Below are 27,857 nucleotides of genomic sequence, written 5' to 3' on the forward strand. Positions count from 1 at the left end.
TTGAAATACCAGCGTGACAGCTGGCTCCTTGTCTGTCTCTTCCTCCCCCATCCCCCTCCCCAAACTTGTCATGGTACAAGAAGTCTATAAGCAGCCCATCAGCTTTAAATATCAGTGTGCGTGAAGCAGGAGCACGAGAGCGAGGGAGCGGGAAGCAGACAGCGAGCGCCTCTGTCGCCACTGCCTGTCAGGGAACACTAATGAATTTCACCACCAGCAGCCATGCCTCAGATGGGGGTGAGGTGGGGGTGGGGAGTTTTCTAGGGAGAACATTCACAGTATTAAAACATCTCTTCCCAAAGCCCTGTTAATAAATGTCACTGCAGAGCCAAGAACTACGCCCCGCCACTAGGACTCAAGGCAAGGGAGGGGTTGGGACGAGCCCTGAGGTCCACCCAAACAGGAAGGGGAGTGCAAGTGTGAGGCTGGAGGGAGCCAGCTGAGCCCCCCAATTAAGAGGGTGACCACTATCACCCGTGCTCATCTCATAAAGGACTTGGGATGCTTGGTTGAGAGGACTAGGAGGACAAGAAGGAAAGGCCTCACGCTGGAAGAGAGTACCAGCAGTGGGGCCCCAGCCAGACTCACTCCCCGCCCCACTTCCCATCAACTTCAGCCAACTCACTACACTTGAGGCCCCAGGAGGTACAAGGGGCTCCGGGCCATCTTTCCAGATCTAGGGGAGGTGGGGTGAGGAAACTCAGGCACCAGTCCCAACAGGAAGCTACTTCCCCAACAGCTGTCAGAAGCCAGAGCTTATTATTCTCTCCCTTTCACAGATGAGGAAATGGAAGTTGAGAGTGGTAATGTGACTTTCCCAAGGTCCTACAACTAGTAGGTAGTGGAGCCAGGACTCAAACCCAGGTCTCCTTCAATCCTAAAGGTCCTGTTCTTTCCACAATACCACACAGCTTCTCTGAGGAGGGGCTGATCACCTCACTGGCTCCTGTGTGTCCTCTATCGCCAGGCCCTGCCCTGCCCCTCCACCCCCTCCCACTGGTACACATGCACCTCTGGCCTGGCATGGGCCACAGCTGCCATGTAGCACAGGGCTGGGCCTCAGGCCAGGGTGAACCCAGCTTGGCAGAGAAAGCCCTGGGCCTGAGCCAGGCCATCACCTGGGAGTCTCCACAGCCCAGAGGGCATGGCTGCAGGCACGAGACTTCCCTCGGGTGCTCTCCGCACAGCTCTGATCAGCACTGTCTGATCTGGCAGTGACCTGCTGTGCAGGGGGCAAATGACATTTAATTTCCTCTTGGTTTCCCTATGGTACAGACGAAAGGCCGTCACCTGCGTCTGGGTCTGGCAGCACAGCTGGAAGTGTTCGCAGACATGCTGCTCTGGAGAGTTCCCAAACAGAAACCAGAACACAGGCGGGTGCAGAGGGACGCCCCGTAGGCCAAGCTGCCCGTACTCCCAGAGAAAACCAACCTCAAATCCCCATCGGCAAGCAGATGCTTGAAGCCTCCAAAAGGCACCGTATATGTACAGAGCACCTCCCTGCTCCACCGCTTTGTGGCCCACCTGTCACCTGTCTCTACTCCCATTTCTCCCACACGGAGCCCACAGAAATAACCACACAAAGCACACAAGAGCCACAAACACCCTGGGGAACAGTCTAACATGCACCTCCCCAGTGCCACAAAACCAAATACTGTGTATCTCGCCAGCCCCTCTCTGGTGAAACAATAAGACAAGCACCTCTTCGGAGTCCTTCCCGCTGCAATTCTTCCAGGGAAAGTGCCCCACCACCTGCTGTGGCTGCGAAAAGTGCTGGAGCGGCCACCAGGACCGGCCAGCCCTCTTTCCCAGGTGGAATGGCAGAGGCCTCAGCAGGCAGCAGGGAGTAGGGTCCGGGGAGGAGAGTGAGCAGGTGACAGGAGGTTTCCAGGGTACTCTGGTCACTGTTTTGGCTGGTGAGCTATTCTCTTTTTGGCTCAGGCACTCCGTTGCAGTTTGAGTGGTCTCCAAGATACCTCATTCATCCCCCACCAGAGTCTCCACCTGGCCTGTGGCCATCTTGACCCTTTGCCTGGGCTGCCTTTGTGTGGCCTACAATGCCCTCTGGAGGCTCTGAGGAGAGCATCCGGCAAGCATTCAGGATCTGGGATGCAGTCTGATGTCTGTTTCCAGGACACAGCTGTTCCCCTTACCCCTGGCTGATCTCCTCTGCCCTGATCCCAGCTCCCCTGACCCCTTCAGGATGTGTAACACCTAGCCTACACAGTCACACTTCTGGTGGGCATTTTAAACCATGCTCCATGGAGCTCTAGGGTGCTAGGAGGGACAGCGGGCTACTCTGTGGACTGGGGGAGGAGGAGGAAGAATGGGCAGGGCCTTGCCCCAGCTTCAACCAGAAGAGCTCAACTTTTATGGTTTGTAATATTGGGCTTTCTTTAACATTTTATTTTTTAAAAGTTTCCTGCTAAAAATACTACCCACTCAGTCTCTCTACTATGCTGCTCTGGGTTCTCATGGCATTTGTTTTGTACCTTCTTTGTAGTGTTCTCATGCTCTACCGTACTTATTACTTAGCCTGCAATTAGTTTTGCACGTGCTGCTCCTTCTGCCCTGATCACCTGGCAGTTCCCACAGTCCCCAGCACAGTACTTACTGGGCTCCGAGTAACTCTCAACAGGGGCTAACTTTAGGCTCCTGCTGGAATATTCTTCCAGGATACACAGTGCTTAGTGCCTTCGATGGCAGTTTCCAATGGTATTTCTTGGAAGAGAAGAGCTGAAGTGGGTGGTAACTGACACTTACAGGGAGGTCCTAGTGAAGATGTGTGGCACGTGCCACTCTTAAATCACCAAATGCAGCACACCTGCTACCATCATCAATCATCTAAATCAACCTCCGGGGGACCAAGAAGACTTTTGCATCTGGCCAATCTCTGAGCAAAATGCAGTATATTCCAACAGGAAATACCACTCACTAGACGTTTCTAAACCATGAATGTGGGACCATGGGAACATAGGATGATGCTCCTCAGCCAAATACTCAAGGGTCTGTCCCCTTGTAGAGGAGTCACGGGTCCCACAGCTCTGCTTATCCGACTGGAGATGGGGGAAGCCCCTTGGCCCGTCAACCCGACCCGCCGCCTGGGCCTCCTTCTCCAGCCGGCTTTGGGGAGGTGGCAGCAGGGGCGCAGGGGACTGTGCTCCTCCTAGCTAAAGCCGCTTGTTAATAGGCCCTAGATTCCCTTTTCCCCGGGGAAAGGGAGGTAGCAATGAGCCCTCTCCCTCCCTCCACACACCCCCACCCCACAGATGCCTCCCAGCAGGGCCAGGGAGGAGAGCCATTAGTGTGTGCCTCAGCAGACAATGGGGAGGAGAAGCCTCCAGAGCAAAGGACAACTGCAGCAATTAGAATGCAGGGAGGTTCAGAAGCTATTTAACTGGGTGACCCTGAGGTCGCTGCATCTGACTCCCATCCCTGGATAAATATTGTATGAGAGGGGAGGGGGGCAAGCGAGGGAGCTATCGCAGCGCTGCCCCTCCTTCCACTCCTTTCCCCACCCAACCCGGCTGCCTCCAGACACACACACCAAGAACCTTATTTACAGCCCTGGCAGTCAGAGCACTCCCTCTGCTAACCAAGAGGGAATGGACAGAGCCGACTCACCCAAAACTGACTGTGGCAATCGAGGAAGAACTCAGCGCTGCTGGGGAAGGGAGCTGAGCCAACACTGAAACGCAAGGCTTCCCCCAGATTCTGGGTCCAGCTAGCACAAATACTCTCTATCACCCCAAAACCACCAGCAGGCGAAGCTGGTCCCAACTGGCAGCGAGTAAGTAAAAATGGAGCATCCTTCCACCTTTTGGGGGCCCCGTAACGGAAAAACTCCTGGATCTTACCACTACCCAGGTGTTCCTTAGCAAAGACGGGAGTCCTAGCTACCTGCCCAGAGGAAGCGGGAATAGCCACATGCCACTTATCCAGCGGGTCCCTTAGCTGACCTAGTGGGGAAAGGCCACGAGCAGGAAAGTCAGACAGAGCAGCAAGGGGTCAGGGTGGGGGAAGAAGAGGAGAGCGTCTGAGCACAGGCTGCTCCTCAGCCCCCTCGAGCCGCTCCTCCAGTCCTGCTCTAATGCACCCTGACATGCCTCTGAAGACAGAGAGCTGTTTGCAGTCAGCACCGTGATTTGTTAGTAATTATTTCCATGGTGTCACATTGCTGTCACTCTGTTAACAAAGAGACAGGCTGCCTCGGGCTGCCTGCAAGAAAGAATCGCAGAGAAAAAGGCCTGTCAGGCTCCCGGGATTCTCTGGGCTGGCTGGCTTTCTTCCCCAAACCAACATCCTTGCAGGCTTTGGAAGAAACAGTTTTACAGAACTATCAAGTCTGAGGCGTGTCACCCATTAGCCAGGGACACTGAGAATTTATCCCACCCGCTCACAGGCGCCCTTCCCAAAAGGCGACAGAACTAAGCCCCCAGAGTCCACAGATCATTCGGGCACGGGCCACTATGCCAGCTGCAGCCTTGAGTTCCCTGGCCTTCACCTTCCAAGATCCCTGTTTCCTGACCCTTCCTCCTCACTGGGGTGTTCACAGCCTCTCATGTGCTCTTAGGAGCCTGAGGATAGAAAACTATTTCAGAAGCAGCCGCCCCACTGGCATGGATGGTGGTTAGGGAGTATACGATGGTAGGGCATCTTCCCTCCTTGAATCTGCCAATCACCGTTCAAGACCAAAGCTGCTCAGGTACCAACACCTCTGTAGCCCCCAGAAGCCTGAGCACCTGTGAGGAGATCCTCTCTGAGCTGCCTGGATCGGGACAGAATCCGCACTAGGAGAGCTGGTGGTTTGCTTTAGCACAAAGTCATGTCTCCATTACCCTGGCTGGGAATTAGAGGACAGATTGGCAAGCGCTGACAAAACAGAGGTCACTCACCTTACAGGCATGGAAAGTTGGAGATTAATTCTCTCCTCTCACAGAGGGAATCAGACTCCTGGATAGTGGAAGGAAGCACCAATCTTGAAAAACCCTTTCACTGCCAAGCAGCAGCAGCAGCAGAGAAGGGAGACGAAAGCCCACGAAAGCCCTGGAGAGGCCCTGTCAAGGTGGCAAGAGCCACTGCCACCAAGCTCCCACAAAATCCCAGGAGACAGAGGAGCCTAGGCAAGACTAAGATTCTTCTGGTATCAGGGTCCAAAAGACAGAGGGCAGGGCTGGCTGCATGCACTGAAATGTAAACCCCATGAAGACAGGATATTTAGGAAGTTTTATCTCTGTTCACGGCTAAATCCTCAATACCTGGAACAGTGTAAAACATATAACGGGCATTCAATAAACATCTGCTGAAAGAATAAATAAAATGGGTCACTAGAGCTCAAAGGCCACTTCCACAGGCCTGGGGTCAGCCTCTCTCTATCACAGGGGTTCAGAAAAGAGGGAGGCCAGTGCAGATTCCACAAGAGACAGGGAAGACCGCATGTCTGAAGGACTGGAATTAGGTTTTAAAGGATGAGGGAAATTAGGACAAGCTGATAGGTCTAGGGAGATGCTTGTATCAGACTCAACATTCACATACTTATTCGACAAACATAAAATGAAAGACTAAAGAAGGTATGTAGTCCAACAGAAAGGGAACAGATAAACTGCAGTACAGTAATACAATGGAATCCTACCCAGCAATAAAAAGGCTGAACTACCGATACATACAACAACACGGATGAATCTCTCATATGCTATGTTGAGCAAAGGAAGTCCGACTCAAAAGAGTACATCTTCTTTGATTCCATTTATACGAAAGTCAGTAAGAGGCAAATGATCCAAAAGTAACAGAAGTCAGAGTAGTGGTTACCTGGCAGAAGGAGGGCATTACTGACTGGGAAAGGGCACAAAGGAACTTTCTGGGATGACGGAAAAGGTTCTTCGTCTTGATCTGGGTGGTGATTACACAGGTGTATACTTGTATAACAATATATTGAGCTGTCCATTTCTCATTTGTATACTGTATGCACCCTGCTGTACCTATTTCATACCTCCATTTCTAAAAAGATAAAATTTTTTGAAAAAGCTGGGTCTCAAGAGTCACACAAAGGATGTTCAAAAGAAACACAAAAATATCTCACCCAAAGGAAAACATCTTCCAGCATCAACAGTGGCTCTTTCTCCCTGGAGTTCAGGACACAAACCCTCCAGCCTTCACTCTCTATTTGCCAGAGGAAAGAGAAGCCCAAACGAATGGCCAAGGCCTGGGAAGGTCCAAAAATGTTCAAAACACAAATCAGTGCAGCCCGAGTCTTAGGTGGAGGACATCATGACCTGGCGGGAGGCCGCATGCGGCCACTACTCCAGACCACGTGAACTCCAGGGAAGCAGAGCTGGCGCCCCCGGTCAGGCCGTGCCCTGCTGGTTCTGAGGCTCTCTGAAGCAGCCTGTCAGATTCTCCCATGCAGCGTAGAACCAGACTTCCAGACACTGCCCAGAAGAGCCACAAACATAAAACCAATTTGTCTTCCTGACAAGCCAGGCGGAGACTGGCTGAGCTACCCCAACTCTGGGCGATGGTCAAGGTCCGAGCGCCTACAGCCCCTCCTGCCAGCAAGGAAGAGGCAGTAAGAGCCTCGTGGATGGTCAAGGGGCACTCCACCTATCAGACCGGGGACCAGAAGCCAGGCGGCAACACTCACCTCAGGACCAATTAAGCAGTAAAGAGCCATCTAGTCAGCAGCTCTGCAGCAGGCCGAAACAGGAAGCTCCCACCACCATAAACATCTCAACGCCTGGTCAGTCACTACATAAACATCTCCATCTTTTATCAGGGTTTTAACTGAGCAAAACTTCCATTCCAGGGATTCCTATAATCACTGAAGTGCTTTAGACCCTCTGACACCTTCCAGGGGGGTGAGGAGATGAGGCTGCCACTGGGGCCCCACCCTTCAGCCTAGAAATGTCCAGAAAGTGGAACACCAGAGGCTCTGTCGGCCTGTGACGGGCCGTGCTCGCAGACCCGACGACAGGACTTCTCTCTCCCCAAGTGCCCCTGCAGGCCCAAGGTCCTTCCAGGGCACACCAGCTTCCCCAGACTCAGGCTTTGAAGGAAGGCCTCAGGCTGCGCCACCCACTGACCTGCAGCTCCAGGACCACATGGAGAAGAGTGGGAAGGGAGCGCAGACCGGGAGCCGGGAGCCAGGAGCCTGCTCGGGCTCCAAAGAAGCCTGCTCCTGCCCTGAGGCCTGCCCAAAGGAAATGGATAATCCCCAGCCAAGCCTGCCATCAGGCGCCCCTTTACTGCCAGGTCCAGGCCCCAGGAAAGGTGCAGGAGGGGGCCCTCCTGCATCTGCGAGGAGGCTGGCCCCAGAGGCCGTGAGCTCTCAGGTGGAGGCGGGGCACCCCTCGCTCCTCCACGCCCAGGAACTCGGGGGCCCAAGGAGCTGTCAGGCTAACGAGGCTACCCCACCACCGCTCCATCTGAGCGTGGCAGGCTGTGCCGCACCACTGGCTTCAGGTGGCTCTCCTTTAATTAATGGCATCCCAGGCTCTGCAGGGAGCTTCACCCCACAATGAATGGCCCTCTCTCATTAGAGGCAGGCCTGCCATGATGTATTCAGGGCGAGGGCCAGGACTCATTTCCCTGTCTGTGGGTTGGGGATGGGAGGGAGGGGAGAGGCAGCAGGGAGAGATTTATATCGAGTGACTTGGATTAGCTGCAGCTGAAACATGACCCCATCAACGCAAGCCGCCTTCTTGGGGCTAACCCCATGTACCTCTGCTGACGAGAGGGCTCTAGGGAAGCTGAAGGGAGGGCAGAAGGTCTGGTTCTCGTTCTCTCTGGGCTTAGGCTGCAGCTCAAAGGCCCAGAATTCCTATACAACCTCCAGAACCCTCTCCCCACCCCGCCCGCACACACTTTGTGTGCACTGGGAGCCTGCCCTGACTCTGAGCTGATCTCGTCCACGGAGAGCCTCTTCATGGCCAGGAAGCTGACCCACTGGCCTCACAGCTATGGGACCGAGGCCCTGACCATGGCAGACAGCTGTTTCTCCTGCTTTTTGTAGGAAATACCCTCACTCCCTACCTCAGAGGAGGACTCCATGACATGGTAAGGCCCCGTGCCTGCTGCTGTGTGGGCAGGGTGCCACGGGACATCTCAGACCTCAGGCTACCCAGCGCTAGGTAAAAGGCAGGTATCAGTCTGACATGGAAACGTGCTGGCAGCCATCACCTCACCGCGGTGATCCATTAGGCTGAACCCTACGTCCAGGGTGGGGAGATCCTGGGCAATATGACTCTCCTTCCCTCCCCCTGGTGCCACTTCACAGGGATCATCAGACTGTGCAGGGTGGTCTGGGGTCTTCAAGGCAAAAAGGAAAGTGCGGCCTTCAGTGGTCCACGTTTCCAATGTACTTCTCACAGACCTGGAAAGAAGGCCACCCTGCACTCCGCTAGCCACACAAGTGGTTTTAGGCCACAGAGCTGGGTAGGTTCAGGCTGGCAGCAAAAAGCACACAGGCCTACAAACTCCCCCTGCAAACCCCACTAAACTTATGTTCAGATTTGCCTGTGCTTGGGAGAAGAATCCTACTCAGAGCCTGCCCTCTTTCCATCCTCAGCCCTCTTAGAACGCCAATTCACTAAGAGAGCTGGAGGGTGGCCCTCACCTGCTGCTGCCAGCTCATCAGAAGGTTGCTTTGAAGGCCTGCTGTGTCCCGAGGAGGCCAGGGCAGAATGCTTATCATCTGTACACACCGGCTCCATGTCACCCACACTTCTCCCGGTCCTCGTGGTGGAGCATTCATGTACCCTTCCTTCCCTACTCAGAAAGAGATGTAGCTCAGTTCTGCTTTGCTAAGCCCTATTTGGCAATGTGTCTAAACACATGCAAACTTAATTAGTTCAGGAGGGGAGCCCAAGCGCTTGCAGTGACAGATAAAAGTATCAGGAAATGAGACAAGTCAGGACTGCCAGGGAGTTCTTACTCAAGCCCCTTCCCCCAGCAGGCTGCTAATCAAAGGTGATACAGCTCAGTGCTGAGACCAACTGGCAAATCCATGGACAAGAGACATGTTTTCATGAGCTTAAAGACACGACGAGATGCCCCCCGTGCTTTCAAACATACTACAGGACAGAGGTGTCCAAAGTGATATTGGCAGTGGTTTCCTTAAAACAGATCTGAGGATTCATTCATCTGTAGCTCAGCAAAGAGGCTCTCAGACAGCCCCAAGTCATCCCCCACCACACCTCCTGGCCAACCACATCCCCACAGCAAAATGATCCTAACAGTCCAGACCTCTGCCAACACCAGACCAGGTACCAGAAGCCGAGGGTGTCAGAGAACATCCTGAGGCTCTGCCACTCAGTTGCGAACAAAGGAGAGGAGGAAGGGCGTTCCCACCAACCACAAAGCCATGGGCCACGAAGGAAGACAGAAGCAGACGGTCAGATGGCAGAGCGGTCAAACGCATGGCTTCTAGAGTTCAAATCCCTGCCACAAATTGGTTGTGTGCCCTCGACAAATTACTTACCTCTCTGGGCCCCAGTTTCCTCATTTGTTAAAAAAAAAAAATTACAAAAATAATTAGTTTCCTTGGATTGTAGTAAGGTTTAAATGAGATTAATGTATAAATAGCACAGCAGGACTCCTGGGATGTAGTAAGTGCTCAATAAGGGCTCGCTATCTTTATTACCTGATGTAACTTTCCCAGAGCAGTCCCAGCCCTCAGTCCTGGGGGCACAAATGTCTCAGAGAAAGCCCTTCACACTGCGCCTAGGACCAAACTCCTCCTCCCTCGCCCAGGCCCCCCTACGCCATCTCACCCGGTACCCACCGTGGAGGGCCCAACACCCAGTGCTGGCAGGGGCAACCCAGGAGCTCCTTGGCACTAGCAGAACGGTCCTCTAACCCGTCACACTCAGGCTGGTGCAGCAGGGCCCCAGGTTTCCTCCCCCATTCCATTCTCCCTGGACCTACCCACTATGACCCTCTGCCATTCTTCCTGAGCAGGGTATTCCACAGGCCCACTCCATCACTTAGTTTTCATTCATTCAACACACATTTACTGAACGACTACTAAATGTCAAGCGTTGTCCTAGGGTTGTAATGGTGCCCGCAGTCTAGGGAGAGAGGTGGACAAGTTGAGGCAGCTACAGCACACTTTCATGTATCCACAAGCACATGTGCTCCAAGAACACACGGGAAGGCACCTGGAGAAAGATGTTAGGAGGGACCCTTAGGAATTGGCCAGTTAGAGCATCTGGCTGGGGTGCGGACTGAACACATAGAGAGCATCAAGAGATGAGGCTAGAGAAATAAACAAGAGCCTTGAAAGCTCCAGTAAACAGTGTGACTTTGCCTGGAGGGCAAGGGGAAGCCTTGAAGGCTGCTAAGCGGGTGTGATATAATCTGCTACAATTAGGAGAAAGGAACAGAAGCAAGACAGTCAGAGAGACCAGTGAGAAAGAAGACTTTCGTAGGAATCCAAGAAGAATATGGTGACCTGAACTAGGGCAGTGGTAGTGGGTTTGGAAAGAAGGCAAAGACTCTGAGAAACCTCTGGGACAAAGGATCAATAGGATTTGGCAATTAAATTTGTTATGGCTAAAGGGAGGAACCAAGGGTGATTCTCAGGTTTCTGTCAGAACTACTGAGTAGATGGTACCAGTCAGTCATTATTGAAGAGAATGGTGGAGGACAAGGTGTCGGGAGAAAAGTAACACCTGAGCTTTAAGGGGTCTGTGTATATCTAGGTAAGAGAGAGAACAGGGGCTGGATATGAAGGCTTGGAGTTCAGATGGCAGATGGAGCCGATTCCTTTTCTCCAGTGGGATCACTGCTGCTGTGTCAGTTCCCACTTCTCAGATGGAGGAAAAGATGAGAAGACAGCCTACGGAGAATAACTGAAGCTGGGGAATAGATTAGATCACCCTGGTAAGTGTGAGTGTGTCGGATAAAAAGAAAAGACAACTAGGAGACAGGTCGAAGAAATACCAGTATTTAAGAAACACCAAATTTAAGAAAAAAGGAAAGAAGAATCTGCCGAAAGGACTGTGAAGGGAAAGTCAGAGAAACAGGAGACATAAGTAGAAATGAAGAGTGCTTCAAGAAGGATGAAGTGGTCAGCTCTGCTGAATGATGCCAAGAGGGCCCAGACTGACCGCCATCAAGCATGTCACCGGCTCAGCATTTCAGCCTTCATCTACACGCCCCACGAGACAGTCCCTGCCCCACAGTGCTCCCCAGGCGGGTGGGGACTTCACTCCAGGTGACAGCAGTGTCTGCTCTTCCACAGTCTTGGCCGCATGACCCTCAGTAGTCCCCACTGACTGCATGCCCCCAGATCAAGCCGTGAGTAGGGTAATATGAGCAAGTGTCTTTTTTTTTTTTTTTTTCAATCAGAGACATCATGTTTGTTTGTACTTGAAACAACAAGGGAGACCTATGTAGTCTGGAAAGGGTTCAGTCATCTGGAAAAAAAAAGAGTGTGAATTCAGGTGTGACTTTCGCACAGACGCTTCCACCTGCCTCCTGACTGGTCTTCTTCATGATGAATAAAGAACAAAATAACACAAAAAAACTTCATGTCAGAGTACTGAAGTAATTGGAATAGATCTCATTTCCTTTGGCTGGACAGCGTAGTATTAAGTGCTTTCCCCCAGTTGGCACTCCTATAAATTATCATTCTTTTTTCAGAAAGCTTTCTACCCAGGTGGCTGAGTTTTTTGTTGCAAAATTAGTTCAGATGGTCTCACACAAAATAATGTTAAATGTTGAGCAAGTATCTCTTGATCTCCAGACTTTCACCAACAGAGGGGTGTGGCATGCACACCTCACGAGGAAAGCAAGGAAAACACTCAAGTCAAATGCCAGGCCCGCATTCACACAGTCGACCTCCAATGGTCGCTATTCCAAAGCTGAGGGGGAGGGGGAGGAGGACCCTCTCAGAAGACCTTGAGCAGACCCCGGGGCCCTGCCTCCCCACAGCGGTGTCTGCTGATCCTGCCCCTCTCCTCCAAAGGGCTCCTTCCCAGACGGCACCGTGGACCAGGTCCACCCTCATATCAGCTCTTCCTTGTCCCCTACTCCCAGCCCACACCCCCGTCCTCCTGATCTCAGACCCACAGGCCACTGGAAAAGCCTTTGGTCTAGCTTCTCAGCTACCTGTGCTATTCAGCTGGTAAACACAGGTCTCCAAGCTACAGGTGAAAAGCTGAGTTCCTCAAGGGCAGCACCTCTGCCGGTGTCACTCCTCACTCCGCATCCGCCCTATCCTCCCACCATGCTGAAGGTGGGAGCCCTTCACAGAGACAATACAGAGAGCCTGGGTAAGTGGAAAGAGAGAAAATTGGTGAAAGAACACTAAACTCTACAGGGAGCTTCAAGAAATACCAGGTAAGGCAAAGGAAAGGTAGGTCAGGTAGGAAAGGCAAGCTGACCAAGAGCCAAAACCACGAGTGTCATTTCTTAAACAGGTTTAGAAGGAAAATTAAATCTGCACCCCCTAAATTAAAACCCACCGTAGCAGGATCTGTGATGATAGCATCAAAGCCCATGTAAACCTGAGTGTCAACCCATTCAGACTGACCAAAGATGGACACAAAATGATTTTGTCAGGATGGGAGCAGATTTCTTTTCTCCAGTGGGATTTCCGCTGCCACTTCAGTCCCCATTTCTCAGTGCCTCACTAATCAGGCCCTTTCCAACAAAAGTGATGTGAAGCTGGTTGGAGGGAGAGGGGGGTTGGGAGAGAGGGGAAGGACAGCAACGAGAGGGAACCATGGCTCTGAGAGACTAGAGTGGGAAATGAAAATATTTGCCGAGTTCCTTAGACTTAGTTAAATCTGAAAATGGATGTCAAAATAAGAAGTGAGCCACATACTAACAAGTTGTGGGTGTCAGTTTAACACCACCCTTGTCAGGCTCATCAGCAGGCTTTACCAGGCGTGTGAGAAAGTGGCTGTTCTGACGACAGCCATCTGACGAGAGGCTCCAGGAACGTGGAAAAGCTGTGCACCGTCACGCAGCACTACTTAGATTTCCTCTCTGGCTGTTTTTATTTTGTTACACATTTAATTAAGAGCCTTCCCAGCACTTATGTGGGGTCCTGCTTCTAAAAGGCAGACACAGAGGTCTCCTGCCCCAGCCACCTGCCACCTGCCACCTCCCTGCTCACTGGCTTTCAGAGCTTCACTGGCCTTCCCGAGCCAGACCCAAACCAGCCACCAAAGTCCGCCGGAATCATCTCTTTCGGAAGCTATGTGGCCTTAAGAATTCAATTCTGCCTACCTCTGAGTCTGCCAATTTGAGCCTCAGTTTTTAATTGTGCTTTGTTTTTTTCATCTATAAAAGGGAGACACCACCTCCTACCCGAGAAGGCAGTTAGGAGGACTGAGTGAAATGTAGTATGTGTTCATTAACATCTGATTTCCTTTTATGTGTGATTTGATTCCCCAACCCTATCTCTCTTCTTGATTTCACCAGTTCTCGTGAAGATGCAAAGCAGCCTCCTGAGTCACCAAAATCTGTCCAGGGCCTACCATGCCAAGGCCTGAACTGGTGCTGCAGGCCAGCACAGGCCAGACCCAAGGAAGATGGCATCTCCTCTCCTTCTCATGCAGAAACCAACCAGACGGTCCCCAACATCACGCACAGGAAAGCTTTCATATACACATATAAGTACACACCACTCACAGCTATCACAGAAGATGCTGAAACTGGGTGTTTGGGACATGAACACACCAAAGAGAGAAAGCCACTGGGAGAGTGGGAGTCTCAGAAGGCTACCTGGAGAAACTGGGCCTCTGGTCTGGGCCACACGAGCCCCAGAACTCTGGGTGTCAGCCTGAACCCCACCCCACCCCAGACAGCTTCTCCTGTGCCGGAGCTCCTCGTAAGCCCCTTCCCACTTCGAGCGCTCAAAGCTGCCCAGGATGCCGTAACAGAGCAACAACAGCCTTCCTCCTCCTCACCTTCTCTGTGGAACCCTCCCCCAACTCAGCTCTGCCTCCAGGCCCAGCCACTGTAATTTCCCTGACAACGAGCATCAACAGGAGCTCTGAAGCCTGTGGTGTGCAGTCAGCGTGCGCACGACCTAAGGGCTGAGGGAGACAGGTGCACAGGCGCTTATGTGATCCAGGCCTGCCCTTCCTCCCACCTCACCTAGAGGGTTGGGTCCAATAGCAGGCTGGACAGCCACCTGGGTGCAGAACTTCACCACAATGCCCAGCATCCAAAAGGCATAAAAAGGATCTTGGTGAGAAAGTAATGCCTGAATTTGTAGGAAATGTCACTCTAGAGCCACGACTCCCCACCCCGGCCAATACCCTACCCTGTGTTCAAAAGCTCACACACACACACACACACACACACACACACACACACACACACACACACAGAGTGCTTGCTGCCACCTTCAGTCACAAAGAACACAGAGGTATCGATTCTATCAATCCTCAGCAAACAGTGCCCCACCACCTCCACCCCGCTTTAGTTCCCTGGGGGGTCTCTGAAGCCAGGTATCCAGGAGGATAGCCAAGAGGCAGAAGTGTCAACCCAGCAGAGGAACCAGTTCTGTCTTCCATAACTGGGGTAGGATCAGGAGACAAAGGAGAAAAAGCAGTGGCGACAAAGGAGGAAAGAGGAGGCTGGTAACCTGGGCAGCTTCCTAGAAGCTTCCCTCTCTCATCCCCACACTGGGCTCTCCGTGGGACTGTCAGGGCCTTGTATCCCAGATAAAAGCCTAGCCTAGTATAATGGTTAAGAGAATAGACCCTGGAGCCAGGTTGCCTGTGTTTGAATTCTGGCTCTGTGTGTTCTTGGGCAAGTTACTTAACCTCTCTGTGCCTTAAGGTCTTCATCTATAAAGTAAGAATAACAAGAATCCCTAGGGTTAGTAAATGACTTACTATTTCCAAAGCATTTAGAACAGTAAATACTATGTATTTGGTTTAGAAAAAAATTTAAGACCCTCTTTTACCTCCTTCTTTTCAGGGCAATAACATGTAGCTCCACAACAGGAAGGGCTGCCCTGGCAAAGGCAAGAAGGCAACAGCAGTACTAGCAGGGTACTTAGCCTGTCCACTCCTGGTTCTAGAGGCAGAAGGCAGGGCTCCCAGCCCTCGTCTTGCCCTGCTGACCCCAAAATCCAGGGACTCCCTGACCCAGGTGCCCTGAGGCTTGGACATCTGAGCCTGAGAAAGGCAAAACCTGGCCCCGCAGATTCCAAGCCCTGCCAGCAAAGGAGTCCTACTCATACTCACATGACTTTTAAGTCCCAGTCTCCACAGGTGACAAAAATTGACTTGACGTTTGGATCTAAGAGGCCTTCCTTCGCCATCCACTCATCGACCCTCTGAAAAGTACACAACAAGAACAGATGAGATTTTCCTTTTTTTTTTTCCCTGAGTCTGTGAAGAGCCACACAGTGAAACGCAGATAAGCTGCTTGTAATCAGACCAGGAGAAAATTGTAATCTTATCCCTCCACTCTGGGTTCTCAGTCTTGGCTCAGAACTTTGGAGGCCCTTGCAGGACAATCCCTGCAGGCAGATCCCACAAGCCCAAGTGGTGGGGGGCAGGGAGCCCCTCCACTCCCCCAGTGCCTGGCAGCCCACCCTGGACAGGATAAGGACAGATCCCAGTAGGTCAGTCCACATACCTTTGGTCCTCAAACAAAGGCACAGCCTAGCACAGACACAGGCTGTCCTGGGCCACGAGAACAGGCTGGGAGGAGGCCCCATGCAGGGAACTCCAATTCACAGGTTCATTCGCTCATTTATTCATTCCACCCTCCCACCAAATGTCTACTAACCAAATTTATTAATTTGGTTATTCCCCAAATGAAGGTGAAGTTAATTTTCACCATGAGTCTAGCAGAAGAGGCTCCTCTGCCGGGCTGTAGGCCCATCTTGACAACAGGGATAGCACTGCCTGCTCCAGTCGCTAGAAGCTCATAAACTGGCCCCAGACTTTGTATTTCTCCTCTCCTGGTTGGGGATTCAAATTCAGCGGAATCTTTTGAAGGCTGAGCTCAATTCCTAGACAGGGAAAGAAACTACTCCTAAACACACTTTAAGTCTTTCTTCCCCTTCATCCCTTTGATCCATTTTATTATTTGCCTCACACTGGAAGTACAAATACTAAAATCAGTATATACCGAGAAAATTATCATAAAGAATTCATGAAGCATTGCCTATTTTTCAGAAGATCCCAGGCATGGGGCAAGAGTGCAGCAGATCACACTGCTGCTCCACTCACACAGGAGGATTATTTTTAAAGGCTATATTGCATAGTCGTTAGAAACGTGGGATTGAAAGTCAGACACATCTGGGTTCTAACCTTGGCTCTTCCATATCCTGGCTGTGTCACTGATGGGAAGTCATTTAAAAGTCACATAACCCCTCTGAACTTCAGTTTCCGTCATCTATAAAACGAGGTAGGATGACTAACCTTACAGGATTGTTTTGAGAATTATATGTGATAATGTATTAAGTGTCTACCTAAAAATAGACAGTAGGCTGGGAAGGGGAGAAAGACAGATCATCTTAATACAATATAATAGAGGCAGCAATGGAGAAGTACCCAGGATGCCATCAGACCAAGAAGAGGCAGAGGCTAGCCTTACCTTTTACAGGGAAAGGAGTCAGAAAGGCTTCATAAAGATGACTGAACTAAGGGCTTGATGACAGAACTAAGAGTTTGCTTGACAGCATGGAACACAGGAAAGGACACTCCAGGCAGAGGCAAAGGCTTAGGCACAGACATTTTGTATCTGATTAGCAACTGTCTGTTTAATGTCTGCCTTCCCCACCAGACTATCAGCATCACAAAGGCAGGGACTCTTAGCTGTCTTATTCACCGTCTTAATCCCTAACCCAGCACAGTGTCTTCTTGATTAAAATGTGAGTAAGAAATAACGTGACTGGAGTCCGCTGTGATTGAAAGGAAGGGCAGGAACTGAGGCTGGGGGACTAGGTTAGGCCAGACTGTGGAGGGCCTTGTGTGCCCAGCAGGTAATGGAGAGCCCATGGTAATCCTGGGCTCCCTGGAACCGCAGAGATTCTGGAGGCCTGGCCCATGCTGAAGCAGTCCTGGAACAGGGCCAAGGATCCCATCGAGGTCCACGACTACAGCAGCCCTATCTCCTGGGACATCAGGGCCACTCCTCAGTACCAGACTCTGCAGACCCTCTTCACAGTCTGCACACCAGAGAATCCTCCTCAGCCCAAGGGTCTCCCCAGCAGCTAAATTCTGGACCTTCCACTGCTGAATGGTTTGTCTCCCCAGTCACTCTGGCCCAAACCCTTGCACGACACACACACACATGCAAGCACACATGCATCCTTTCCCCAGGATCACCTAAAGAAAATAAGGCAGACTTTACGTAAGAAAAGAGGTAAGGCAAACCTGGAGGTCCCTAAGTCAGCTAATCTCGCTCCAGTTCACTGGCCTTAAATCCCCAAGGTAAGTGCCCCACCTGCTAGGGGGCTCCCCAACGCCCCAATTCCTGCACAGTGGTCCTGGAAAAGAGAGCAGGACAGGACAGGACAGGACTGTCAGGAGGCAATGCCCAGCAAGACCAGGGCTTCACCATGAGAAGCACTTACTGCTCCTTGGAAGCTTAGGGCCAAGGCCATTCACTCATGCAGCAGATATTTAGTGAGCAGCTTCTGCTACGAGCCTGTCCAGGAAAGTGTTACTTTTGGAATCAGGCCTGTCCTTTTCCTTCCCTTCCTGTTTGAATGGATAAAGGGTTGGAGGGTCCACCAAGACAAGCCCCAATCAGCCAGCCCTCCTGGCTATTGAAGGTCTAGAGGAATGCAGACTGAGCCCTGCTTAGAACAAATGTGTCAGGCAAACATCTAACTGGCCATCTGCTCAGGGCCTTGCTTAGGACAAGAACTAGCTCTTCAGCTCTATAACCAACTCAGGGCTAATGGGAAAGAGTAGAGCCCGGTCTGGTCTCCTTGTCGTCCCGGAGATTTCCTATCTAGGCCAGTGCCAGGAATCTCCCCCTCTTCACCCCCAAAATATGTTGAAATAGCAGAAAGTAGCTTCCTGGGTGAGACTCAGAATCCTCTGAGCATCCTGCTCCAGAGCTGGCCTGGGGTCAGCAGGAGGAAGCCTTCTGAAGAACAATCTCCCCCTCAACCAGCGCTGCTGTGGAGAAAACTCCATAACCTCGACAGCGCTGGTTTGGTGCTGGCCCAGAATAAGCATCTTCTTCCCGGGATCCCAGCCAGAAACACTCCAGGGAAAAGCTGCCTGCCCCCCCGGCCTTGCTCTGGGATGCTGGCTGGAGATAGGGAAGGAAGGGTCCCCTCTTTCTCCTTGAGTCTGGGCTTGGAGGGAGCAGTCCAGGCTGAGGACCCCCCTTAGTCATAGGGTGAATCTCCCCACCCAAAAAAGAGGGTCAGTGGGGCTGGGAGACACCTCAGAGCCCATCTTCTCCCAACCCCACAAGAGCCTGACCAGCCACAGAGCCTGGGCCTGCACACTCCCTGGGACAGGGAACACACTCGGCCACTGGGTGAGCCTAGACCTCTCTCTCTGGCCCTAGTTCCATCCTGAGGAGCCCCAGGAAATTCAGTCTGCATTTCTCTCTCCCATGGGACAGGCCTCTAGGCTCAAGAAAGAGATCTTCCTCCCTCTCCACCACCCTGCTCCCTCCAGGTGGACTACCTCCGAGGCAGATGTGCTCTGCTATCCTCCCAGACACTCTGCTCTCTCCTGTGATATAGGGGCTGAGCTTTGGGTTTATTGCTCTTAAAGATAAATAAAGCACCTAAGGAGATCCACAGGCTTTTTCTCTTCTCTCCTCCCGCTAGAGAAGGGAGTGGAAGGGGGACCTTTCTCCCTCTCTGAAAATCCCAGGCCCGCAGGGGTGGGAGACGAGCTGAGGCCAAGCACCGCTTCCTGACTCCCTCAGGCTGGAGCACAGGGAGCAGCATCTTAACCTTTTCCAGCTCCCGGAGGAGAACATCCCACAAGTGTGGTCTCTGCCAAGGGTTCTAAAGCCTTTAATTTGATTTTCCTCACATAGGCAATTGTTGTAATTATTCTGATTAGGAATCATTACCCAGCGCAGCCTCTGCACCCCTGACAGGCACGATGCATCCAGCGGCAAGCTGCAGTGGGGCAGGCGGGCCGGCCGCACCTCCTGGAGGAGCTGACAGCAAACAAAAGCCATCGATGGGGAGTTCTGCGTGAGTTAATGAAGTGCTCACATGCCACAGGAAGCCAACACTAAAGCTAAACAAAAACACCTCCAGTCCCTGGGGCCAGCCCGCAGTGCTGCAGCTTGGCTCCCCTACTCCCAGCCGCCCAGCGCGGGCTGCCCGAGCCGCTGGAGCCGCCAGCCAGCACAGCCACGGGCCGGGAGCTGGCGGGGCCTCCACCAACCCCCGGTGGCACTCGGACATCTCGTCAGTAACCCTGACGGGAACAGCTGGAGATGACAGATCAATGGTTCAATACTCTCAACAGCATGTCACTGATGTGACAGCAAATGTTATTCTAATCAAGCCATAATCATAGTCAAATTACACGGCTACGTTCTCACGAGGGGAGGGAGAGGAAGGCGAGGAAGCCAGCAGGAAGGGGTCAGAGGTCAGGAATTAAAGGTCACTCAACCTACCTCCAGCACTTGCTGCAGGCTTGGCTGACCATCCACCATGGCTTGAATAATCCCGGTGAGCTGAAAGAAAAGAGAAATAGCCGATGGGTGGAAAACCAGGGCGCAGGGACTCAAAGCTGGACTGGATCCTTTCCTTTCTGTTTTTCTCCTTCTACCGTAAAAGACTGACCTGAACAGCTGTAGGCTCCGAACCTGACAGAAGCCTTGGGAATCAAGTTTCCCCACAACTTCCTGCCCCAAGATGGGGGTACACATCCATATACCAACCACGGGGTGGGTCTCAGACCTGTTTCAGCTTTCATTTCGCAGAAAATTTGATTTTATGTGTCTTCTGAATTCAATAGGCTCAATAACTCCCCCCGAATTACAGTGAATTCACCTCCAAGCTTCTCAGAAGTTCCTGCAGAACTCGGGGAATGCTCACACGGGACCAGCACACATGGTTCCAAGTCCACCCCTTCTCTGAGTGCCGGTGTCCAGCACTTCCCCCTGTGAAACCAGCAATGGGCCGGGGGAGCCCCCCAGGCATCCACCCTTCACCCTGCATACCTGGGCCCTCAATACCGGCTAGCCAAACAGGAAACAGGCACCTTTAGCAGACAAAAAAGCCTACTAACCTAGTCTAGAGAATTTCTGACTCAAGGGCCTCCGCTCCACCCAGGTCAGGCCTAGGTTTAAACCAGCTTGTTGCGTTTTGAAGCGGAAAATATCCCTCAAGCACAGACTAGATAGGCTGCCTGGAAGGCTTGCGGCAGGAGGCCCCCTGCACAGACGTGGGCCCAGCTGGAAATCACGGTGACCAACATGCCCCCAGCCACTTCCAGACAGGGTAGCATCTCAGGCTTGCTTGGAAACTTTCTTTTTTTTTTTAAGTGCGGGGGGGGGGGGGTGTGGATTAAACTCCAATTAAACTATAATTACATTTAATGAATACCAAATAAATACCCAACTCACAGAAACCGCTGGCTCTAAGAGGGAAGGTTATTTTCTCATAGCGACTTACATGGAATGGTAATACACACCTTTTAGGGAAGAAATTTTCATTTTAAGAACGCTGAGTTCCTCTAGGTGGGTTTCTGTAGTTCATCAAGTCATTATTAGGTGGTATTTTAAGGAAGTGTAAGGACACAGCCACTCTATTTTATATTCCAGAAACTGTTTTTATATTAATCTGTATTTTAATTGGGTAACAGCTGCTGCCTACAGACTTCCCATGGTCTAAAAGGAAAATAAATTAGAAAGATTAACTACACTGTTGTTTTGCGAGGCTTTAACCCACAGCATGCCCACCCGGCTGGCACCTCCACACCCTTTCCTTGCTTGGGAGACCAAAGAACTGCCCAGCAGAGGGAGGGCCTGAGCCAAAGAGAAGAAAAGGTGGTCGGTCCCCTGAGGGCTGGGGGTGGGGATGGGGAAGAGCCCAGGGTCTGCAGCTTTCATCCTGGAGTGCTAAGACTCCTCCTTTTATTTAGTCAACATCTACTCCTGGAGAGGCTGAGCCCCATTCTAGGAAGCGGGGATCCAACAGTGAAGAAAAGCGTGGAAACCCTGCCCTTGTGGAATCTGCGTTCTTCTTGGCAGCCCCGTCCTGGCCCAGTCCAGCCAGTACCCAGAGCCTGTCGGCCTTCCCGACCCACACACTGAGCAGGAAGGGCCCGGTGTTTTGTCTCCTGTAGGGGCCGGAGTCCAGAGTAGGCCTGGTGCCAACTCCAGGTCCAATAGCCAGATGACTGGCTGGCACCCATACACCTACCACTGCCCTTTCTCGCCCAGCTTCTATCCTGCTCAGTTCTCCCAGGGCCGAGTCACATCCCCAAGCCTGGAGCTGGGGCTTTGGGTCAGGACTATCCTGGAAAAGAGGGCCCACAGCCATTCTTCTCAGAAAGCCCCAGGGTCTGTGTACAGTCTCACATCCAGTCTGAGTTTCCTGGGGCAAGGTTAGGTCTACTCCTTCTCTTGGCTCCCACCAAGGGTCACTCAGATGAACACTGAAGGGCTTCCAGAAAGTCTCGCTTACACAGGAAACCAATGGCACCCTTGCCAAGAACCCTCCCTCCGTGGAGATGGGACTTAGGTCAGCACTTGTGTACAAGGTGCACAAGCACCTTCCCTGGGCCCCAGGAAAAGGACTACACCGAAAAGAAAAACCGGGGCGCTGCTCTGCAGGGTCTCTCACCACAGACTAGGCCCAGCTCTTCCCACCCTGGGGTGTGGTGAGGGTGGGAGCCTCCCGGATCCTGGGGCTCTCTCACACTCCTCTCCAGGGCTCAGCAATCCCAGAATCATCAGCCTGGGAGGGAGCCTAGTGAGCTCAGCTCCCTCCCTCTCCATGCTTCCCAGACCGTCATGTCCAGCAGGACATGGCTTACGGCTTACAGTTGAAGGACTTGAACTCAACCCCCAGAGACACAGGGGCTTGAGATCCTTTCAGGAGCAGGCCTCACTCCCCTGCATTAATGCCTCCAACAATGGACCACATCTTATCAGCTCTGCCAAGGCACTGGATGAAGAGGGGTTGAAATCTTAAAAGTCAGTCCCTGTACCTGATACTGACAACCTATAAGACTTGTACCACAAACTGTGAGGAAGAGAGACAATATAATAAAATAAATACTGGGAAGTTATACCTTATGCCTAACCTAAATCTTTCATGCTGCTGTTTAAGCCCATTCCCACTTGGGTTAATATATGTTTGTAAAAAGCTTTCACAGCCTCACAATGAAAGGTACTAGAGCAAAGCCAAGTATTTATTAAGCTGAGAACGAGGGCTCACAGGCTAAACAGAGCTCAGAGACCTTAACCACTTAAAGCAGGAGAGGTGAGAGGAAGAATTAATGTGTGCTCTGTGGCTCCTTTCACTGAGGGATTACAGATTAACTCCCGCTTCTCCAGACTCAGAAACCACAAGGCGAGGGGCTTTTGACCCTGACTGATAACATGGCTGGTTACTGAGATCCCCTCCCGCACAAGGGCTTTGTCCAGGAACGAGCTGGCTTCCTCATAAACACTGGTAACTACACGAAGCAGCCCAGGACACTCGGTGCCAATAGCACGTCAGCATCCAGTGCTTTCTCCCTTCACAGTTTATCTTCAGCACAATCGTATTCTGACACCAAGACAGTTTGTTGATTACATAAGCACTTGTCTCTGGTGTGCAATCTGATAATCAGCCCCACTCTTTCTCCTCAGACAAAGAGACCAATAAATCTCACCCTTTATAAGTACAGGTGCAAGACAAAGCCCTTTACTGGCAGTTAGCAAAATGGGTATTTTTCCTCGGTTTTTTTTTTCACAATGACAACAACAACAAAAAAGACTGCACATGGTCAGCCCAGCTGCTAGAGACAGAGATCTGATGAGTTGGAGCAGATTCTAGAGGTGGTAGGGAAAGGAAAGAAACACATCCCATCCTATCTCTGTCAGAACCATGTCTCCAGACCAACTATCAACTGGAACTAAGAAAGGACCTCAAGAAGGCTAACAACATGTCCATTACACAGAGCAGTAAGAGTGTCTACACGTGGGCTGCAGACTCACTCAAGGCAGAATCCCTCTTCCTGCTGCCCAGCACTGAGCCTGTCTCTCTCCCAACACAAGCATGTGCTTGTGCGTGTACACATACGGTCAGGGTTCTTAAAACACTTCTTGTGCAAGAGAGAAAATCCTACCAGAGGAGCTGCTTAGAAAAATCTGGAGGTTTTTGTTCCTCACACTTACTAATGAAAGATTCCTTCTGGCCATAATGACCTCCCTCCCGACCCGCAAAGGCAACTACCGCCAGATTGGACGAGGTCTCAGAATGACAGCCCCATCCCGTGTCCATGCCTCTCTTTGCATTACAGTCCATCTAGTATGAAGATGGGGCAATATTTAGATGACCTGAGGTTTTACAAAGAAGACTTTACTTACTCAAAAGAGCAAGTCAGCAGCACGGCTACTCCGAGGGGAGGCAAGGTGTGGTTGAAAAACTCCTTGACAATATTCACTCAAGGAACATGTTATTTTTACTTGGTGCCAGGCCCTAAGGATGGGACCGAGATGGATCAGATCTAGTTTCTGCCCTCAAGGAGCTCACAATCTAGTGGGGAGATGGATAAATGACTGCAGTATAATGTATCTGATTGGTGCTACGCTGGGGTGAGCACAGCCCAGCTCAAGGGAGGCTTCCCAGAGAAGGTGACCCTGAGCAGGGTGCTGGAGGACAAGTAGGAGGGTGGGCGCAACACAGAGGCAGGAAGACCATCGCGTGCAGAGGCAGACCGAGGGAAGCGAGGGGGAGATGAAGCAGGGAGATCTGAGGCTGGATGCAAAGGCAGGGACCAGGCCAGGGAGAGTTCTGAGCTCCGGAAGCCTGAGACAAAATGGCAGAATCCATACCTACAGCACGGCCACAACCTCACTTCAGAGGCTTCGTAATGAGAATCCCACACCACCAAGGCTACTACCCTCCAAATTATGTATGTGTGTCCTTGGGTGAAACTTTCTACAAAAAAGAAACATCTTTCATCAAAGTCTCACAATCAGGACTACCTTGGTGGCGCAGTGGTTAAGAATCCGCCTGCCAATGCAGGAGACTCAGGTTCGAGCCCTGGTCCGGGAATATCCCACATGCCGCAGAGCAACTAAGCCTGTGCACCACAACTACTGAGCCTGCGAGCCACAACTACTGAGCCCACGTGCCACAACTACTGAAGCCCGCGCGCCTAGAGCCCGTGCTCTGCAACAAAAGAAGCCACCGCAACGAAGAGTAGCCCCTGCTTGCTGCAACTAAAGAAAGCTCGCACACAGCAACAAAGACCCAATGCAGCCAAAAATTAAAAAAAAAAAAAAAAAAGTCTCACAATCCCCCCTCCCCTTCCCCAAAAGAGAAGCAGCAGCCGCCCTGCTCTGAAAAAAAACCCTTTTCCCAATATTCTCAATCATCCATTCCTGCCCAGGGCTGAGTTCCAGCAGTGCGCTGTTCCACTCCTAAACAAGTAGCAACTTCCACTTTAGGCCTGCCTGTCTATGCCAGGCAGCAAGCTGGAACTGGAGCCCCCGAGGGGGAGGCCACACATACGAAGGAGGAAGAAAAGGATAAGAGGACATTACACTTTCAGGCCAGTGGAGGGCTCAGGTATCTGGCTGGTTTAAGGAAAGTCTTCCCTTCCCTTCCCATAAGGAAGGGGATTTTCATCGTCATTAAAATGATGATTTTTTTCAAAAGGGGCCAACAGGACAGATTAACACCCCCTAGTGGTATAGGTAATTCCCAGGGTAAAGAGGGGGAAAAACAGTGGACCCCAGAGGAAGCAAGAGCCTCCACATCATTGGTAGGAACAATAAAAGGCTTGAGAGACTAGACACCTTGGCAGATGGATGCCTACAACAAAAGGCCCACCTGGGTCCCTGGCATCCATCCCTGGAGAGACCCTTAAGACTCATATTTGGGCTAAGTCAGTCTCAGAGCCCACTGAGCACCCCCAGCAGTGCAGGCAGGCCCTTCCCCAGCCCCTTCCACACCAAAGGGGTTGTTTTGGGATTACTCAAGAACTTCTTTCCTCCTGTTTCATTCATATGAAGAAAGTAGCTCTCTAAATGAAGGCACAAAGTCTCTAATGTACTCTCACCCCAAATGCTTAAGATTCCAAAAACGCTCATGTTTTCCCATCACCTCTACCACACACACTTGACCGGTGATTCCACCACACACAGCCTGTGGCTATCACAGAGTAAATAACATGATGCACCACAGGGAAAAGCAGCCATAGAAGGCCTCTCCATACAGTCCTGGGGGTCAAACTCTTCAGGGGCACCTCCTCTCTGCCGATGGCTCTTTGAGCCTCCAGCAAGCATCAAGATCTCAGTTAGTCCCAGTTTCACAATCTGTGAAATGGGGCCATACTAACCTGTTGGCAAGGTGGCCGAGTACAGAACCAGCCTAGGATAAGGACATTTCAGCCTCAGCCAGGCTGTCCTCATACCCCACTTGGACTGCTCTTGTCTTTCCTCAGTGATAGCGCTGTGCTTCCCACAAATTCAGCCAGTGCTTCACACAGGACCGCTTTGCTCAAGCACAGAAAAACATCACCAGAAAGCTAAGAAAGCCTGAACATAACCTCTGCTTCCAAGAAGCTGAAATCTTCACCTCTTGCCAAGGGCCCTAAGGGAAATGGAACTGAAAAGAAGCTGAACCCCAGAGGCACCACCCTGCTCCTAAACTCCAAGTGCCTGGTCACCAAGAAGGGGAGGGATGACAAGGAAGGGAAAATGTTGGGGAAGCTGGGACAGATTGTGCCACTGCTCTCCCTGGGTCCCCCAGTGACCACACTGGTCCAAGGGGAGTGGCAGGCTTTGTAAAAAGCTGACTGGGTCCAATGCACACCTGCCTCAACCACTGAAAAGACCTAAGCTTTCCCTAAGCAGCCCGTATAGAGCACCAGTAATCCCCAAGCTCCTGTCCCAGCAACCCTTGCTGCCCAGCCAGGGCCCTTACCTCTGTACAGAAAGGAGTAAGCTGTGGATGGACTACGGGCTGGACATACATGTGAAAGGTAGACTCAATCTCCATGGTCCGGCCATTTAGCTTCAGGATGGGGAACTCGATGATTTCCTGGAATGGCAAAGGCACAGAAAAGGAGGAATGAGTTTTTTTTTAACTAACCATTTCAAATAACTCAGAGTCAAGAATGGGGGAGTGTTTTGGACTCATTAGCTCCTGCCAGGCCAAACCCAAGATTGGGTGAGATGGTGCCAGCTCAGTTATAATCCTAACCCTCCCGCTGTTAACATCCTCACAGGTTCCAGCGACTCGACACATATACCATTCCCACTGTCTCTGGAAAGGGGAGGGAAGACAGTGGGAACATCTGCCCTGATTTCCCCAACTGGTTCTCTAGCAGAGGCCTGTTCACTCGAGCCCCTAAAAATAGGACCCCCTTCCTCTTGCCCAGGTCCCTGCCCTGGAATGGGCCTGGGTCTCCAGTCACATAAATAACCAGCCATCAGACTAATGTACAGACCTCCATATATGAAGTTTAAACAGAGCCGATGAGTTTCATTAGTTTTTACAAAAGGAAAAAAAAAAGATAAATAATAAATAAAGCCAAAGGGGTCAAAGGGGATACTGAAGAGAAGGAGAAAACTGAATAAGAGTAATAAGAGTTAGTGCCCTCCCACCTTTCTTTCAGGCAGTACGCCCACCCCTCAGCTTCTCCCCCTGCCCCCCACCAACCCAATCACTTAGCTAGCCCTTCCCAGTCCACTGGAACGTAATGGAAGAGAAGGAGGAGTGACAATTTGTTTGGTGTCTCTAAGATTAATTTGTCTCCATTATTTAATAGAGATGCACAGCACCAAGGTCCTGGTGTGCAAACAGGCTTGCAGCACGCTGGCTGTGCAGCCCGCCTCATACATCGCTCCTGGGAAGGGAGGAACACGCCAGAGGAGGGAGAGGGCTGGAGAGAGCACGCACATGCTGGAGAGAAGAGGGAAAGCCAGGAGAGAGAATAAAAAAAATGAGTGCTTTTTAATATTCAAAAACAGTTTGCAAAATTTAATCAAAGCAGAGGAAAAGCTAACATTTTTACCACTTTGACATTTTTATTAGCGCTTTCATAAATTTTTAAAACATGAATGGAATTAGTTTACAACACAAAAAAACTGCCCTGAAAACATCTGGAAGAGACAAATAGGAAATAATAAAAATAAATAAATAAAAACAAAATCCTCCGAGTAAAATTAGCATGTGAAAAAGGCCTCCACTGCAGAGAGAGGAGGGGGGCTTTGCCCACTCAGTGGCCACCACAGTCAGCCCCAGCAGCATCCCTACCCCAGGTTCCCCGTTCTGGTGCGGACCTTTCCAGTATCACTAAAATCAAGGCAAATTGGTTCTCTCCAGGGACAGCCTGAAGGGGCAACACAGAAGCCGTTGACACCCGACTGCACTCAGGAAATGGATGAGCGGGGAGACAGAAGGAGAAACAGCCCATCTCCCTGATATTCCACGGCAGCCTGGCGTCTCCCCACCAAACATACCTGCTCTGTTGGCCTCATTTTTAAAGCATCTTTATCCAACACATCACAGCAGGACTGAAGAACAAATCAAGGCAGCCAGATTTCATGACTGAGAAATTCAAAGGTTCTGGTTGACTGGTCTCCCCGGAGTACCCCCAAAGATGGGGAAGCTGACAGGAGCCCCCAGAGATAGGAAGGGTGGAAAGACTGCAAGACTGAGGCAGAAGGGAACAGAGAGGAAGCCCAGGCTGCTGCTTAAACTAGGTGATGCCTCTCCTCCC

General features: G+C 51.4%; 1 protein-coding gene across 6 annotated transcripts in view; it reads right to left on the reverse strand.

Annotated features, from left to right (window-relative positions):
- Nucleotides 1-27,857, reverse strand: part of ERI3 (ERI1 exoribonuclease family member 3) — a 129,414-nt gene that overhangs the window by 69,777 nt on the left and 31,780 nt on the right. For all 6 annotated transcript variants that reach the window (XM_060083011.1, XM_060083013.1, XM_060083009.1 and 3 more), the window contains 3 exons: nt 26,057-26,173; nt 19,582-19,641; nt 15,207-15,298 (listed from right to left, as the gene is read on the reverse strand). In XM_060083011.1, the coding sequence (XP_059938994.1) occupies nt 15,207-15,298; nt 19,582-19,641; nt 26,057-26,173 (269 nt within the window). The remainder of the gene's footprint in view (nt 1-15,206; nt 15,299-19,581; nt 19,642-26,056; nt 26,174-27,857) is intronic.

This window comes from Mesoplodon densirostris, chromosome 2 (assembly GCF_025265405.1).
Source record: "Mesoplodon densirostris isolate mMesDen1 chromosome 2, mMesDen1 primary haplotype, whole genome shotgun sequence".
Lineage (NCBI taxonomy): Eukaryota > Metazoa > Chordata > Mammalia > Artiodactyla > Ziphiidae > Mesoplodon > Mesoplodon densirostris.